General features: G+C 37.8%; 1 protein-coding gene across 7 annotated transcripts in view; it reads left to right on the forward strand.

The window, feature by feature from the left end:
• The window catches only part of CACNA2D1 (calcium voltage-gated channel auxiliary subunit alpha2delta 1), a 426,351-nt gene that overhangs the window by 384,188 nt on the left and 27,858 nt on the right, over positions 1 to 14,305 (forward strand). For 2 of the 7 annotated variants that reach the window (XM_074575046.1, XM_074601051.1), the window contains 7 exons: positions 172 to 243; positions 1,379 to 1,450; positions 7,044 to 7,105; positions 9,335 to 9,411; positions 9,960 to 9,989; positions 11,340 to 11,400; positions 13,983 to 14,080. In XM_074575046.1, the coding sequence (XP_074431147.1) occupies positions 172 to 243; positions 1,379 to 1,450; positions 7,044 to 7,105; positions 9,335 to 9,411; positions 9,960 to 9,989; positions 11,340 to 11,400; positions 13,983 to 14,080 (472 nt within the window). Of the gene's footprint in view, positions 1 to 171; positions 244 to 1,378; positions 1,451 to 7,043; positions 7,106 to 9,334; positions 9,412 to 9,959; positions 9,990 to 10,633; positions 10,649 to 11,339; positions 11,401 to 13,982; positions 14,081 to 14,305 lie in introns of all 7 variants that reach the window. The other 5 variants (XM_074592546.1, XM_074568628.1, XM_074560249.1 and 2 more) reach the window with 4 other exon arrangements.

Consider the following 14,305-nt stretch of genomic DNA (forward strand, 5'->3'; position numbering starts at 1 on the left):
TAAAACAAGTGAGAAAGAGCCACTAGTAATTCATCATGCTGTAAGAGATTAGAATGGATGAGTAAGTAATCCCAGTTAAGCAGTTTCCTTTGAAATGAAGGGATTCGAATGATTTGCAAAATTACTGTACTCTGTCTTTATTATTTGATCATTCAATATCTTCTGCTTCAGAATCCCAAATCCCAGGAGCCTGTTACACTGGATTTTCTAGATGCTGAATTGGAAAATGATATTAAAGTTGAGGTGAGATTACCCGGTTTCTCAGTACCTGTTGCTCCTTGTATTTCACTGTATAATAACTGAGAAGCAATAAGTGCTCTAGATTTCGAATGGGAATCTATTTCACTATGAATTTCAATTTTAAATTTGTCAAGATGATGACTTCATAGAGAGATGAAGTTATAATGAAGCAAATTGAGAACTGATATTTTTTGTGGGCAAGGGCAATGCATTATATTCCTTTCATTTTTAAAGACACCACGATTGCTATTTAAATAATTCTTCTTCATTAAGTAGTAAATCCTGGGAAGGGAGCTTGTAATTTTTTTACAACAGAACACTTTTTAACAAGCTATTACTATATTACACAAAATGTTTTAAAAGTATTTTCCTGTCTCTTACTAATGCAAGCTTATTGCTGTGGTGAGAGAGAAAACTGCGAAATAAAGTTAAGTGTTGACAACAAATCTCTTCGTATGTTTTTCAGTAAATAATTTTACATTACATTTAGAAATCAGAATTTTTAAAAATAGTTTGTTAGTTTTGTGAAATAAAATAGAGTTCTTTTAAACATTTTACATTTTTAACACATTTTTTCACTTCGTTTGGAATTGTTCTTTCATAATAGCACTATTGGTATCTGTTAAATTCCACATTAAGTTTCTTTGAAACTCCTGTTTCATTGATGAATTACTCTCTGACTGGAATAAAAATGGGTTTTGTTGTGAATCACTGCTGCTATCAGAATCACACAAATGTGCTGGGGAGCACGAGAAATGCTACACAAAACTCCTTCTCTTCCACACAGAATTCATACTCCGCCTAGTGCCCAACATCCAGGGGTTTTAGGGAATGGGCTTGTTATGCAAAGTATACCGGAGTTGTTGCTTCATGACTCTACTGATTCGGTATAGGTTTGGATAAAACAACTTTTAATTAGAAAAATCTGAAAATTGTAAACTTAACTGTTTTTTAAGAGCTATGACTTTCATATGCATTGCCATTTTCTGTGTTTTATGGAATATATTATCTATGTTTTGTATTTTATATATTATGTATTATATTATATATAATATTTTTTTATATGTTATATGAAGTATTATATATATTTTACATGCAACACCTAGTTTTTTGGGTATTTTTTCTTCCTTGTCAATAGATTCGGAAAAAAATGATAGATGGAGAAAGTGGAGAAAAAACATTTGAAACACTGGTCAAGTCCCAAGATGAGGTAAGACAGGAACACCGACAATTGCATTTACAGGAACACACAAAACCAGAAAAATACTATGAAATGGCAAAAAGGTGTTTATTCTTTAGTGTCAGTTTGTATCATTTTTCCCTCTAGATTTGCTAGTTTTATTGGCTTATACTAAAAGAAATTATGTACTTAGGAAAAGAAGAATTGTTTTGTTTCTTGGTTTCTTTGGTGCATCATTAATCAGGCAGTTGTTGATGAGGTCTTACACTCTGTTCACCAGGAAATGGACCCAGCCTACTTCTGTGTATGAATCCCAAAACAAAGTACTTAATTTGCTGGCGGAGATGTGTGAGAGTGGGCTTGGTAGTTTATATTGTGGTTGAATGGGAAGAAAATAGCGAGAGAGAATATAACGTCTATATGCCATAAATGAAGACTATTTGGGATAAGCAAATCCATCTTACAGTTATATTACGTACTTCTGCATTCTGAACAGCTTGTGGAGTTCTTTATTTTATTATCCAAAATGCTCATTCATGACAAAGATTGCTACTGTTTCCCAGCAATAGGAAATACTCAGATTTGATACGGATCCTTACGTCTATGCTGTACGCCTTGGGGGACCTTAATGAGAAGAAATGATGGCTGGTGTACCAACAGAGCAGTTCTGGCCAGAGTATGCCCCACTGTTACATTTCGACAACAGCTTTTTGAAACTGTTTTACTCTGAATGTAAAACAGCTTGAAGATAGCTAATTTAATGACTTAGCAGAGGAACGTGAAGCAAATAAAACACCAAGCAGACACTACACAACCCTTAGATATATAAGCCCAGAATAACAATACTCAGCAGAGTTACTTGTGAGTGTGCAGTTAATTTTTCATGTATATTATTAGCTGCTCTTTCCTGTTGATCTCCTGTAACTTTGATATCTCTAATGGTTCTGCTGTTTGTACTTAAATGGCAGAATGTTCCAGAGAAAAGTTACTCCTTCTCAAAAGGCATATGCTACAGAATCTAATCAAGGTAAATTGATAGGAAATCAGGCTTCAGAGTTTAGGGAGTTTTGTTCTGTTAAAAACAGCACATTCTTTTTTTATACTCCATTAATTGTCTAACAGATGGTAGCAACATTTACACTCTGCTTTAAATTTTGGCCAGATTACACCAAACCATGCCCAATACTAAGCAGTTCTTATTACCAGTCCTCTGACTCAATTCTGCATTGAGGGAAGATTTTTATATACTTACTCTCATTTTAATAAAAAAAAAAAATAAATTCATAGTCCTAGTCTATTTTTGCATTAACCATGACAGACACTTACTTGTCTTCATGGCTGAAAATCAGTGACAATACATGTAGTTGCTAGATTAGGCTGAAAATGGAGCTGAATTTTCTGAAGCATGTCTCAATCGTTCATCCATAATGTGATTTCACAATGTCAAGTGTCACTCGGTTCCACAACAGAGCTTTGGGAACATACTTAGAGACAGAATAGTTTGGGTTGGAAGGGACCTTTAAGGGCCATCTAGTCCAACCCCCCTGAAATGAGCAGGGACATCTTCAACTAGATCAGGTTGCTCAGTGCCCCATCCAACCTGACCTTGAATGCTTCCAGGGATGGGGCATCTACAACGTCTTAGGGCAACCTGTTCCAATGTTTCACCACCCTCATTGTAAAAAATTTCTTCCTTCTACCTAGTCTGTATCTACCCTCTTTTAGTTTAAAGCCCCTTGTCCTACTGATACAGGCCCTACTAAAATGTTTGTCCCCATCTTTCTTATAAGCCCGCTTTAAGTCCTGAAAGGCCACAATAAGGTCTCTCCAGAGCCTTTTCTTCTCCGGGCTGAACATCCCTAACTCACGCATCCTGTCCTCATAGGAGAGGTGTTCCATCCCTCTGATCATTTCCATGGTCCTCTTCTGGACCCCCTCCAACTGGTCCATGTCTTTCCTGCACTGAGGACTCCAGAGCTGGACATCTCATGAACATTCCTCAGCCTCTTAGTATCTGCACTGGGTACTGCACTGGATACAATGCATCCTGCTTCTGATAGTGTGATTTAAAAGGAGTGCAAATAAGGACAGGATCCTTGCTCAAGGTCCTCACAGCTGTGCAAATCCATCAGAGGCATTTTTTTATTCCTGAGCTATGGGTGTCATTGAGGAGATCAGTGTCTTTACTTTCATGCGTGTCCACCTGTGAGGAAGCAGATTAAAATCTGTATATTCATTCAACTGTCACAAGATTGTGACTTTTTTGCAGAAAGGTTGTCATGGTATTTTATTATATTGCAGAGTCAAGGGAATTTGACTCAGTGTTGGGTGCTGTTTTCCTTCTGATACCCTATTCAGAAAGTGCAGAACCTCATAGACTTCTTGAGTACAGAACCTCAGCTTCAGGGGGGGGCAGACAAATGTAACTGTTGATTATTTTAGCTGAAAGATGATGATGATGATCATGTAATCACATAGGCAGCAGAATCATACTTTCTTACCTTAGTCTTTATGAGGGAAGTCAACTTAACTCAAGCTTTATACACTTACACTGTCCAGGTGCAAAGTGTGCCCGTAAGTTACGGTCCTTGAGCCTGCGGAGTCCTATGGTGTCATTAAACATGCCCATGCTCCTTCTTGGTGTCCGACTTTGTGCTGCCTTTCACCTCTTCTTACGTTTTTCTAAAGCGGAGACCCATACCAGCAGTTCCCTTGCCTTCTGCTAGGACTCTCTTCTGTGCTTTCTCATAATGAAGCCCCCACCCCAGCCCTCCTGAGTAAGGCTTCACAATGATGCTTTACAATCTACAGGGAAATACTGCTGCATGAAAAAATGTGCCTTTTCCTGAATTAGAGGATGGTGAAAGGATAGGACCTCCCTGGGACAGGGAGAGTAAGCCCCAGCTGCTACCTCACCTGTTTTAGGTCCCCACCCTGTCTAGAAAGCCACCAGCCTGTGCCCCCGTTCCGAAGGGAGACTGGGTCATTCCTGACCCGTTGGCAGAGAGTCCAAAGTCCTGCTGGCATCTGTGGTGGGGATAAGCTGCTCCCAAAGGGCGGGACTCATTGGGACATTTTCAGACTTGTGTTGTTTTGTTTAGGGAGTGCCTCTCCAGGCCTATGGGTGAAAAGGGCTCTGTGAAGGCGGTTAGAAAAGGGAGGATCAGAAGGTCAGAAAAATACAATAACACCATTGGGGTTATACAAGAAATTGCATCCACAGCACAGTTGTTGAAGAGATCTCAGGCTGGGTGATAAAAAAGACCTGAGACAGTTGGTCCTGCAACTGTCTGCCCAAAGAGGGAGGGAGGGGAAGCCTTTGCACTTGCAAATGCTGGAGTCAGCTACAGCATTGGAAAGGCGGGGGGAGATCTGACTTCCCTGAGTGCGTGAGAATCTGTTGGTTATGCACGGCCCAGACCACAATCTGCATTTGAATAGAATCTCCCAAGCCTTTTGATCCCAGATGCTTCAAGTGCCCAATGACATCAATTTCCCTCACCTTCCCCTGCGCCATGGCCCAAGATTTCTTCCTCTACTCGGACCTCTCTGAGAGAAGTGAGCAGCCAGAGATGGCTGGCAACGGTGACTGCTTCAAGCCATTGCACCCTCCCAACTCCAGGCTGTTAGAGCCAGAATAAAGCTGCTTCAGACCACGGGCCGTGCGTGAGCCATACATCACTTAGGACTTGATTGATAGCTTCATATATTTTCTTATAAAAAGGGCTGATGTGGTCAGTTGCTCTGAACTGACAGTTGCAGTCTTGAGGCTTAGAATTGATGTCCTTTTTGTTTTGCTTTTTGGTTTAAGTTTGCGTTGCTCTCCTTTTGTATTGCAGCTGGCCCCAGCAGCGTCTTGGGAGATGACCTCATGCTACAGCATAGAGACTGGACTCGTAGCAAGTGTGGGTGGGGTGCGCTGGAGTCTCCCAAGGCCTCAGGGGCTTTCCAACTAACAGAGAAGATGCCATAGGAACAAAAGCATTGCCACACTCGGGCAGCCGGGGTGGGCAGTAGTGAAAACTGAAGGGTCACAAAAACTGCGACAGCATGCATGGTTCGTTGGCAGTGATCAGCTTGGGGTGAGATGGTCTCACACTGCTCGGTAATGAAATAGGCAAAGGTAAACGGGAGCAGATGTCTGAGGACGTGTGATGTGCTGGGTTATCTTGGAAGGGAGGTTTCAGCCAGTTTGCTTTCAAGCAAGTTCACAGCACTGGTGGCAACAGGATTTAAGATGAGCCCGGTTCTTCGCTTCCTTCCCTTCCACCTTGGGCACTGCTTTTCTCTTGCCAACGTACATGGGGTGCAGCCCATGGCACTGGGCCTGATTTGGAGGGGCTCCCAGTGCTAGGTTCAAGTGTCTGCTTACTCTTGAGCTGAAGTAATAGTATAGGCACATTATTAAATACAAATAGGCTTGGATAAAAATCTCTTCAGCCATCTTTTCACCTTAAATATAATATATAGCATGGCATTAGACTTTGGTAAATGCATTTTTTTTCCCTTTTCTTCTTTTTTTTCCCTTTTTTTCTTTTTTTTCCTTCTTCTTTTTCTTTCTAAAATGACTATGAAAATATTTACACTGTCATGCTGTGCTGAAAAGCAGCAGCCAGGTAATGAGAATGTTTCAAATCGTAAATGTCAAAAAAGACAACTGCTTTTTCATAACCGTGGTCATTTTCACACTTTTGTTTTACCACAGGGAAAGAAAGAACATAGATGTAATACCTGTGGTACCTTTGCCGAAGTTTGTAATGTTGCAGTGCAACAGCTGCACAGACTCCACTGCTGGCGTACTTACAAATCTCTGATTGTAAAATAATAATACGTTACAGCTGCCATAAAGCTGTAGTCTTCAAAGTGGCAAACTGAGTAAAACAATGTTAGCCAGGTGCATTGATGATTAAATCTACGGGGGACTGTGGGACTATGTTTATCACGTCTTTTTTTCATACCAAAAAGAAAATGAATGGTAAAGATTGTCCTAATGTATTAAGTTACTTAAAAATTTACTTCCATGTTAAATTTTTCACAAATTCAAGAGCCTTCTAATGAGACTAGAAGCACACGTAAGTTTGGCATGGGGTGCCTATACAATCAGGACTACCTGGCTGAGCCTATAGATAAGACTCAAATTTAAATTCATTTACCCACTGGTACTATGATCTCAAAGGACACACACTGGATCTTTTTGTTGTTAGAGAGTTGCTTACAAAATCTTACTTTTATAATAACATTTTTTTTTTGTTTTCATAGTTTAACTGCAATATGGTCTGTAAAGGAGATAACAACTATTATAATATTTAAACCACATAGAAAAAGTTTGCATAGGCCTGGCTAACGCATTTTAAAGGAAAAATGATATATAATGTTTGTCTAGTTTTATTTAAACTTGAATTTCTTTAATGTCCAATAAAAAGGATATAGGTGATTCTTTCGCATACTGTAAGTTTGGAAAATATTTAAGAAAAGGAATTGCATCTTGACTCATGCTTTTAGCAAAATAATAAATAGAATTCCAACAGATTTCTACTTGATTTTACACTGTATTCCTCAAGAAAAGGGCAGACTTGTTGAAGCTTCAGAGTTAATTTATTTTTTCACCAATATGTCTTTTTAGAGATATATCGATAAAGGAAACAGAACATATACGTGGACTGCTGTGAATGGCACTGATTACAGGTAACTCATTTCTGTTCTCTGACTTCTTTTGTTTAGTTAAATGTCTTTTTTGTTTATTCTGGTTAATATTTTTAGCATGACGTATTCTATACCAGCCAAGTCAGGACCAGATCATCTTCTCCCCAGGCCTGTAGGGTTTGCTGGGTTCCTTTACAGCTCAGAATTATTGCTCTGTCTAAGGACCAGAACCCGAGTATTTCATCCAACTATTGAGATTTATCACTAGGGTATTTCATTATGCAGGAAAAAAAAGGGGTTTATGACTGACATTAAGAATCTTACTTTTCCTCCTAATTTCTGTATCGCACCATAGTTTGCTTCTTAATTGTACACTTTCTCTTAGATTACTCCTCTTATTTCATTTTATCTTTGCATTGTCTCCATGTTCTTGTTTCAATATGCATATTAAAAAGGAAAATGCTATATTTTGGTCTAAATAAAAAATGTGACATGTTTTGTGCAAATCCTTTTGAGTCACGGTCATTGCTTATACCATGATTTTGCTAACATTCATGGCAGATCTCAGGGGCAGGAACTATGCTGCTGACTAGCTCTGAAATCCGTACCTATTTTTGGAAGTTTTAACTAATTAGTGCTGATACTGCTTTGTATACAAAAATCGTATTGTGAATGGCAGCAGGAATAAATGAAATAATGGGTAAAAACACATCCCCCCTTGAATGCAACGTTGGTGTGTATATTATTTCAAACTTATTTAAGCCCACAGCTCTGAAAAATTAGAAGGAATGTAACAACTTGACATTATCCAAAACAAGTTAAGGTTTAAGATGTCCCAGAAAGGATAAACTACCCTAGTTCAAAACTAGATGGTACAAATATTAAGTCAAATTCTTACCAAAATGCTGTTTTTATTGTGGTGAATTACAGTAGTCCTCAGCCAAGCTGGTTCCCATTTTCTGTTATGTTCCGCCCAGGTGTACAGCCAACGAGAATGCAAACGTTCATTTGTATGCAAAACCAAACAAATCAGTTTTAACAAGATAATGTAAATGTAGGACTTTATCTTTTATTCAACATCCCATTTTTCTGTTGCACTGCCTCTATCTGTATACTCTGTAAGAAAAGGAAGTTTTTTATCAGACTATGCCAATCAGTAAAGGAAACCAGCAATCGGTAAAGAAATACGTTTGATTTATATGACTTCTTAATTCTTACTGAGCTTCCTGGCATGAGATACAGCAATAAATCCATGGAGTCACATTGCAGCAAACCTATTAAACATAAAATTATAGATTTTAATTAGCAATTTCTGCTAGCAGTAACTGGTAATGACAGGTAAACTGCTACTGATTTCCCTGGAGGAGAATTGGTAGAAGGCTATCACTGAATATTCAGCAATCTCACTTACGTTCTGTTTAAATGGCAAATGTATCATTAAAGGTCATCTCATTTATGACTCAATTGTACAACTTTTTTAATGTTAATTTCTATGGCTATCCATTAGAAACCATTGCAGTTTTACAGTCGTGAAATCCGAGTGCAAATATTAAGGATGCGATGTGGGAGATGATGCTACCTATTTAATGATTACTCGTACCTCCTGTCTTTTACATACCTTTTTAGAGCAGAACTCTTCTACACGTGTATTGAATTTTGAGGTAGAAAAAAGCCCTATATTTTTTGAACAAAAATAAGTATAATCTAAATGAAAATATATTGCAAATGCTTTGCAAATTTTAAAATGTTATTTCACAAGGATGTGCAAAGGTTTTTAGTGGTAACTGCATGATTCAAGAAAATATTTTGCATCTTGAATGTAATGCGAATTCAAGTATTGCCAGATACATTTCCTAATGTATACTGATAGCTGTTTTATTAATCCGTGCAGTCCTACACGCTGTTTTTTACAGTCAATGATCACTTTAACAGGGGTTACATTGGCATGCTAAAAGTGTTAGAGGAAGATACAAGACATCATGGATTTTATTATTTGCAATTATTTGGAAAGACTTTGCTTATCCATTAAAAAGTGCATTTATGATTAAATGCATAAATAAGAGTGAAAATGAACACAGGGAACTCTAAGACCGGCCTGAACCTACTTGTGTCCATTACAAAGCGTGAGGCTGGTATGTCACTATATGACGATCTTGTCTCATGATGATCCAATTTACAAAATCGTTAATTGTTTTCAAAACACGTAGGAGTTGAAACTGGAAAACTGCTGCAAATAAGATAATTGCTTTCCTTGTCTCCTTTCTGTTGCAGTTTGGCACTGGTGTTACCATCATACAGCTTTTATTATATTAAAGCCAAAATAGAAGAACCAATAACTCAAGCCAGGTGTAAGTACTGTGAAGGTTCCCTGATTTTGTCTAGCATTGCTAAGTCTCAGATTCACTTAACAAAGCAATGTTTAAAATTCATAAATTTTGTGGAATTCACTGATGTTATCATGCTGTACCCAAAACCTGCAGCAATGATTCTAACCCCATTGTAACACCCGAGGTACACGAAATATTCTATAAAGATAGAATATGTGCAGGTGCCCCCGTTCCTCTGACGATCCCCTCCCACTTGCTCTGTACCTGTGGAATCATTGCCTTGTGTATCCTCTGTTGCTGTCATTTTAAGGGTCTGGATAATAATTTTTTTCATTCTACTAAGTAGATGTCGTGATATAGACTGCAGTAGTAAAACACTTTTTTGTTATTTTTACAGTAGTTACAGTATCACATTTAGCAAATTGCCTCTGCTGGCTGTAGAAATAGATGAATGTGAAAGCGCTGTTTGGCTTGGCTCACGGCTAGGTTTTTATTTTGCACTTTACACATAGTTGTAGTGGATGTTTGTAATGTATTTTTGGATTAGACTAATTTCAAGCCATTTACAGATTCTGGAGAGAGAATTGGAAATGATACTTGTGAGTATTCAAAAGCTTTGTATTTATTACGTGTAGTTTAACTGCAATATAGACAGTAGACAAAATAGAACCCATCACATCCTTTTAACTTGGTATCCAAGTGTTGCAATGAACTTGAACAAATATGCAGTTAAATAGAAAGTTAGAAAAGCACTATGAATCTCCCTGTCAGGCATAGATATTGTTAGTTTAAAGAAAACTTGATTGTTGCTAAATCCCTCTCGTCTACCATCACCTCCTGCATATGAAGTAGAATACGGCGAGTTTTTAATAATCAGTGATTTGTTTCATAACTTTGTCAAAGAGCAAATGGTTCAAAATTAAAGTTTTAGTGAGTGAATGTGGTTCTCTTGGTGGATTAGATCATCTGGTTTTGCATTTATATCACTATAATCTGCAAAACAGACCCTTGAAATAGCCACAGTATATAGAAGGTACTTGAGAAATAATAGAGGGACATATTCTTCAGTCTTCAAAGATGTTTGTGTTTTTTCCAGACTACAGCTGTATGTAAATTGAACCTTTGATCTATCTACGCACAATATTTTTATTCAAGGGGCTGTTTGAATAAAATATTGGTTTGTGACCCCTTTTGCTTTACCCTGTTTTTTTCTGTTTCCCTGCTTTCTCTTTCTGATGGATAGTGGCAATCAAAAAGGGCAAGTATATTCTTGTTGCTCAATTTCCTTCTGTTTACTGCAGATGATATTTTTTACTTATATTTCTATTCCTACTGGATATTCTCCTCTGTATTCTTCATCTCAGGTTTTTTTCCCATGATCATTGGGTACCATAGCAATAGAAAGGGGAAAAAAAAAAGTGAAGTGTTTTTCTGCATTCATGCACATTTCGATATGTTGCTAATCTCTAATCCTTCTTTGTCTGGTCCTACCAGTGTTCAGTGACACCAGCTTTTAAAGCCATTATTTTCAGTAGCATTTAAAGTGATGCTTATGTGGATGGTTTTTAAACTTTATTGCAGAAAATATTAGAAGCATTTTCCTTCATGTTCTGACAACACAGTGTCCCAAATATTTCTTTGTATTGGATTGTAATTCTAATGAAAACATCATATATGTTTTCATGGTGTTGTGATAATGAAATGCCTTCTCTAATTAAGTTGTTAGATACATTACTGTTGCCAGGTGTATATTTCATATAATAATCAAGTAGTTTCTTCCAATACTGTGAAATACTAAGAAGTATAAGGTATGTTACCAGGAAAGTGGCTCAAAAAAACCATTTATTTCTAAATTCATGGATGCATGCAGAAGCTAGTCAAATATTTTTAGAAAAATGATGGCAAAAAGCCCAGTTTACTTACTTGGTGTTTACTCTTCATCTTTGTAGATACAGAAACACTGAAGCTTGATCATTTTGATGAAGCTGGCTATACGTTTATAGCACCAAGGTTGGTTAATTTCCCAGTAATAAATATTACTTCAGCAGTAAATAGGCATTTGATCAGATTAATGACATGTACGAAATACAGACTTGACCAATAAAGTTAATTTTGGTAAAAAATATTAAGTAAAAGAACAGCTATTATTTTCATGTTCTACGAGATCAATCTTTTCTTCTTGCTCAAGAGTAAATAGCATCTTCAGGCCCTGACTCCTTTTTACATTAATCAAGGAGCTGTAAAATCTGACATGTCATCATTTATTGATGTTTTTAATGGAAATCTGACACATATCTGCTCATTTCTTGCAGCTGTGACTTTTAAGATTTTACAGCTTTGTACTTTATCTTCTTATTTGAAAAATAGGTACCATAATACTTATCTTGAGATGTTTTCCAACTCCAAGATAAAGTGTTTCAAAGCTCTCTATCACTTAAGGATGAATTAATTTTTGATTCATGGAACAAAGAAATGATTCAAAATTGATCGAGTAAGTTCAGTAGTTCCCTGTTTTTTCGTGTGAAATGATGTAGTCCTTGTTTACACCTTGTAAATATGTGTTTGCAAGGGAAACGGTATGATAAATAGTTCTTAAAAATTAATTTCCTTTAAAAGACAGTCATGATAAATAAAGGAAATGCTGTACCATCAAGTTCAGTTAAGAATTACTCCATTTCTTATTCATCATGGAAATTTCTGTATCCTTTTAAATTTAGACTGGTTTAGGTAGCTTCTATATTAGATTCGTGTGTAAAACATAGTTGTCTTTCTTCAAACGTATTCCCAGCTTAACTGTTTAATTTTATTTTTTTTTTTCTGAAGGACTGAAGTTACTGATAATCAATTGTTTCATTTAGCAGTTTGCAGCATGTCCCTAGTTGTTAGGCTGATCTACATGAACAAAGCCTGCTTGATATGGAGCTCTGTTTAAATCTGAATGTTGGTATAGTACAACAAAAGCAAGTGTAGGGTCCTGCACCTGGGAAGGAAGAATGGCAAACACCAGTATAGGTGAGGGGCGGACATGCTGGGAAGCAGCTCTGAGGAGAAGGACCTGGGGGTCCTAGTAGACAGCAAATTATCCATGAGCCAGCAGTGTGCCCTTGTCACCAAGAAGGCCAATGGCATCCTGGGCTGCATAGGGAAGACTGTGGCCAGTAGGTCGAGGGAGGTCATTCTCCCCCTCTACTCTGCACTGGTGAGGCCACAACTGGAGTACTGTGTCCAGTTTTGGGCCCCCCAGTTCAAGAGGGACAGGGAACTAGTGGAGTGAGTCCAGCGTAGGGCAACCAAGATGATTATGGGACTGGAGCACCTCCCTTATGAGGAAAGGCTGAAAGAGCTGGGACTCTTTAGCCTGGAGAAGAGAAGGTTGAGGGGGGACCTGATTAATGTTTACAAGTATCTAAAGGGTGGGTTTAAGGAGGACGGAGCCAGGCTCTTTTCAATGGTTCCCAGCGACAGGACAAGGGGCAATGGGCACAAGCTAGAACATAGGAAAATACACGGAAAAACTTCTTTACAGTGAGGGTGACAGAGCACTGGAACAGGCTGCCCAGGGAGGTTGTGGAGTCCCCTTCTCTGGAGATTTTCAAGACCCGCCTGGATGCAGCCCTGAGGGATGTGCTTTAGGCAATCCTGCTCTAGCAGGGGAGTTGGACTAGATGATCTCTAGAGGTCCCTTCCAACTCTGAAGATTCCGTGATTCCGTGATTCCGTGATAGTAAGGCAAATTCGGCCTTTCAGGATCATGGTAAAGCAAGTAAAGGGCAATAAGGTAGCTCATTCACATGAAATACTGGAACAGACTTCTTTTGTTCATGAAATTAATTTAATATAAAAAGCTTATTTAAAGTGAGAGCTCCCTGCTTTAGTGCTGAATACTCTCTACATTTTAATTTAAGTTGCTTAATGCCACCCACCGTCTAATATCTGCCTTCAAAATGCCCAGTGACTTTTATGGGGCTTGCTTGTATTCAGTGAATTGCCCAATGATATATTGCTTTATTTTATTACATTATGTACAGGACAGTAGTCTACTGTTTATCTGTTTTGGATATGTCAAAACAAAGGGTGTTTATATGCTTATGTGCTGTATACCCTATTAAAATTGTCTTTAAGACTTCTCAGAGGATAGGACCTTATCCCATAAATCCTGCCTTAGCTGACCATGAAGTGACTATTTTGTAAAGAGGAGTTCCACGTACCTCCAGCATGGTTTAACTCAGGAGCAGACTAAATTCACTGGGCATTTTCTTGTTTAGTTTATGGACTTTATGATCTCCTAATTTCATGGCCTACACTCATCTTGAGCGTTTTTTCTGGGAACCTGTGTCCTATGTCATACATGGGGTCTTCTTATAATTCAGATTTAGGCAGGCACTGGAACAATTTATTTCCTGTAGATGCCTAAAACATTCAGTATGGTCAACATCCACTATTGGCTGTGGTAGTCCATTGCCGTACTAATGCCAGCCACCTCATTGTAGTTGCACAATTTTGCTTGGACTTAAAAATTGCTGAGCTGTATTTGTCTGCTTTAGGAGCAAAGGAAACAAAACTGAGAAGACTGATGTTTTGTTGTTTTTCAGAGAATACTGTAACGATGTAAAAAAATCAGATAACAACACTGAATTTCTGTTAAATTTCAATGAATTTATTGACAGAAATACTCCAAGCAGTTCATCATGTAAGTATTCTTCTCAATTTGCTGAAATTTTTCTTTAGGAAATACTTACTCATAAATGAGAATTAGTCAAGATGACAGTTTTCATGCCCAAATCACTGGGCATTTTAGTTTTTGTCTTCACTTCTATTTTTTAGTAGGAATACATATACTGATGGGATTTTATACCCAAGGTAGAGATTGTAAAATTAGTTTGCAGTTTTCTGGTTTTTTTTAAGAAAGTTTGCA

This window comes from Larus michahellis, chromosome 1 (genome assembly GCF_964199755.1).
Source record: "Larus michahellis chromosome 1, bLarMic1.1, whole genome shotgun sequence".
NCBI classification, from domain to species: domain Eukaryota; kingdom Metazoa; phylum Chordata; class Aves; order Charadriiformes; family Laridae; genus Larus; species Larus michahellis.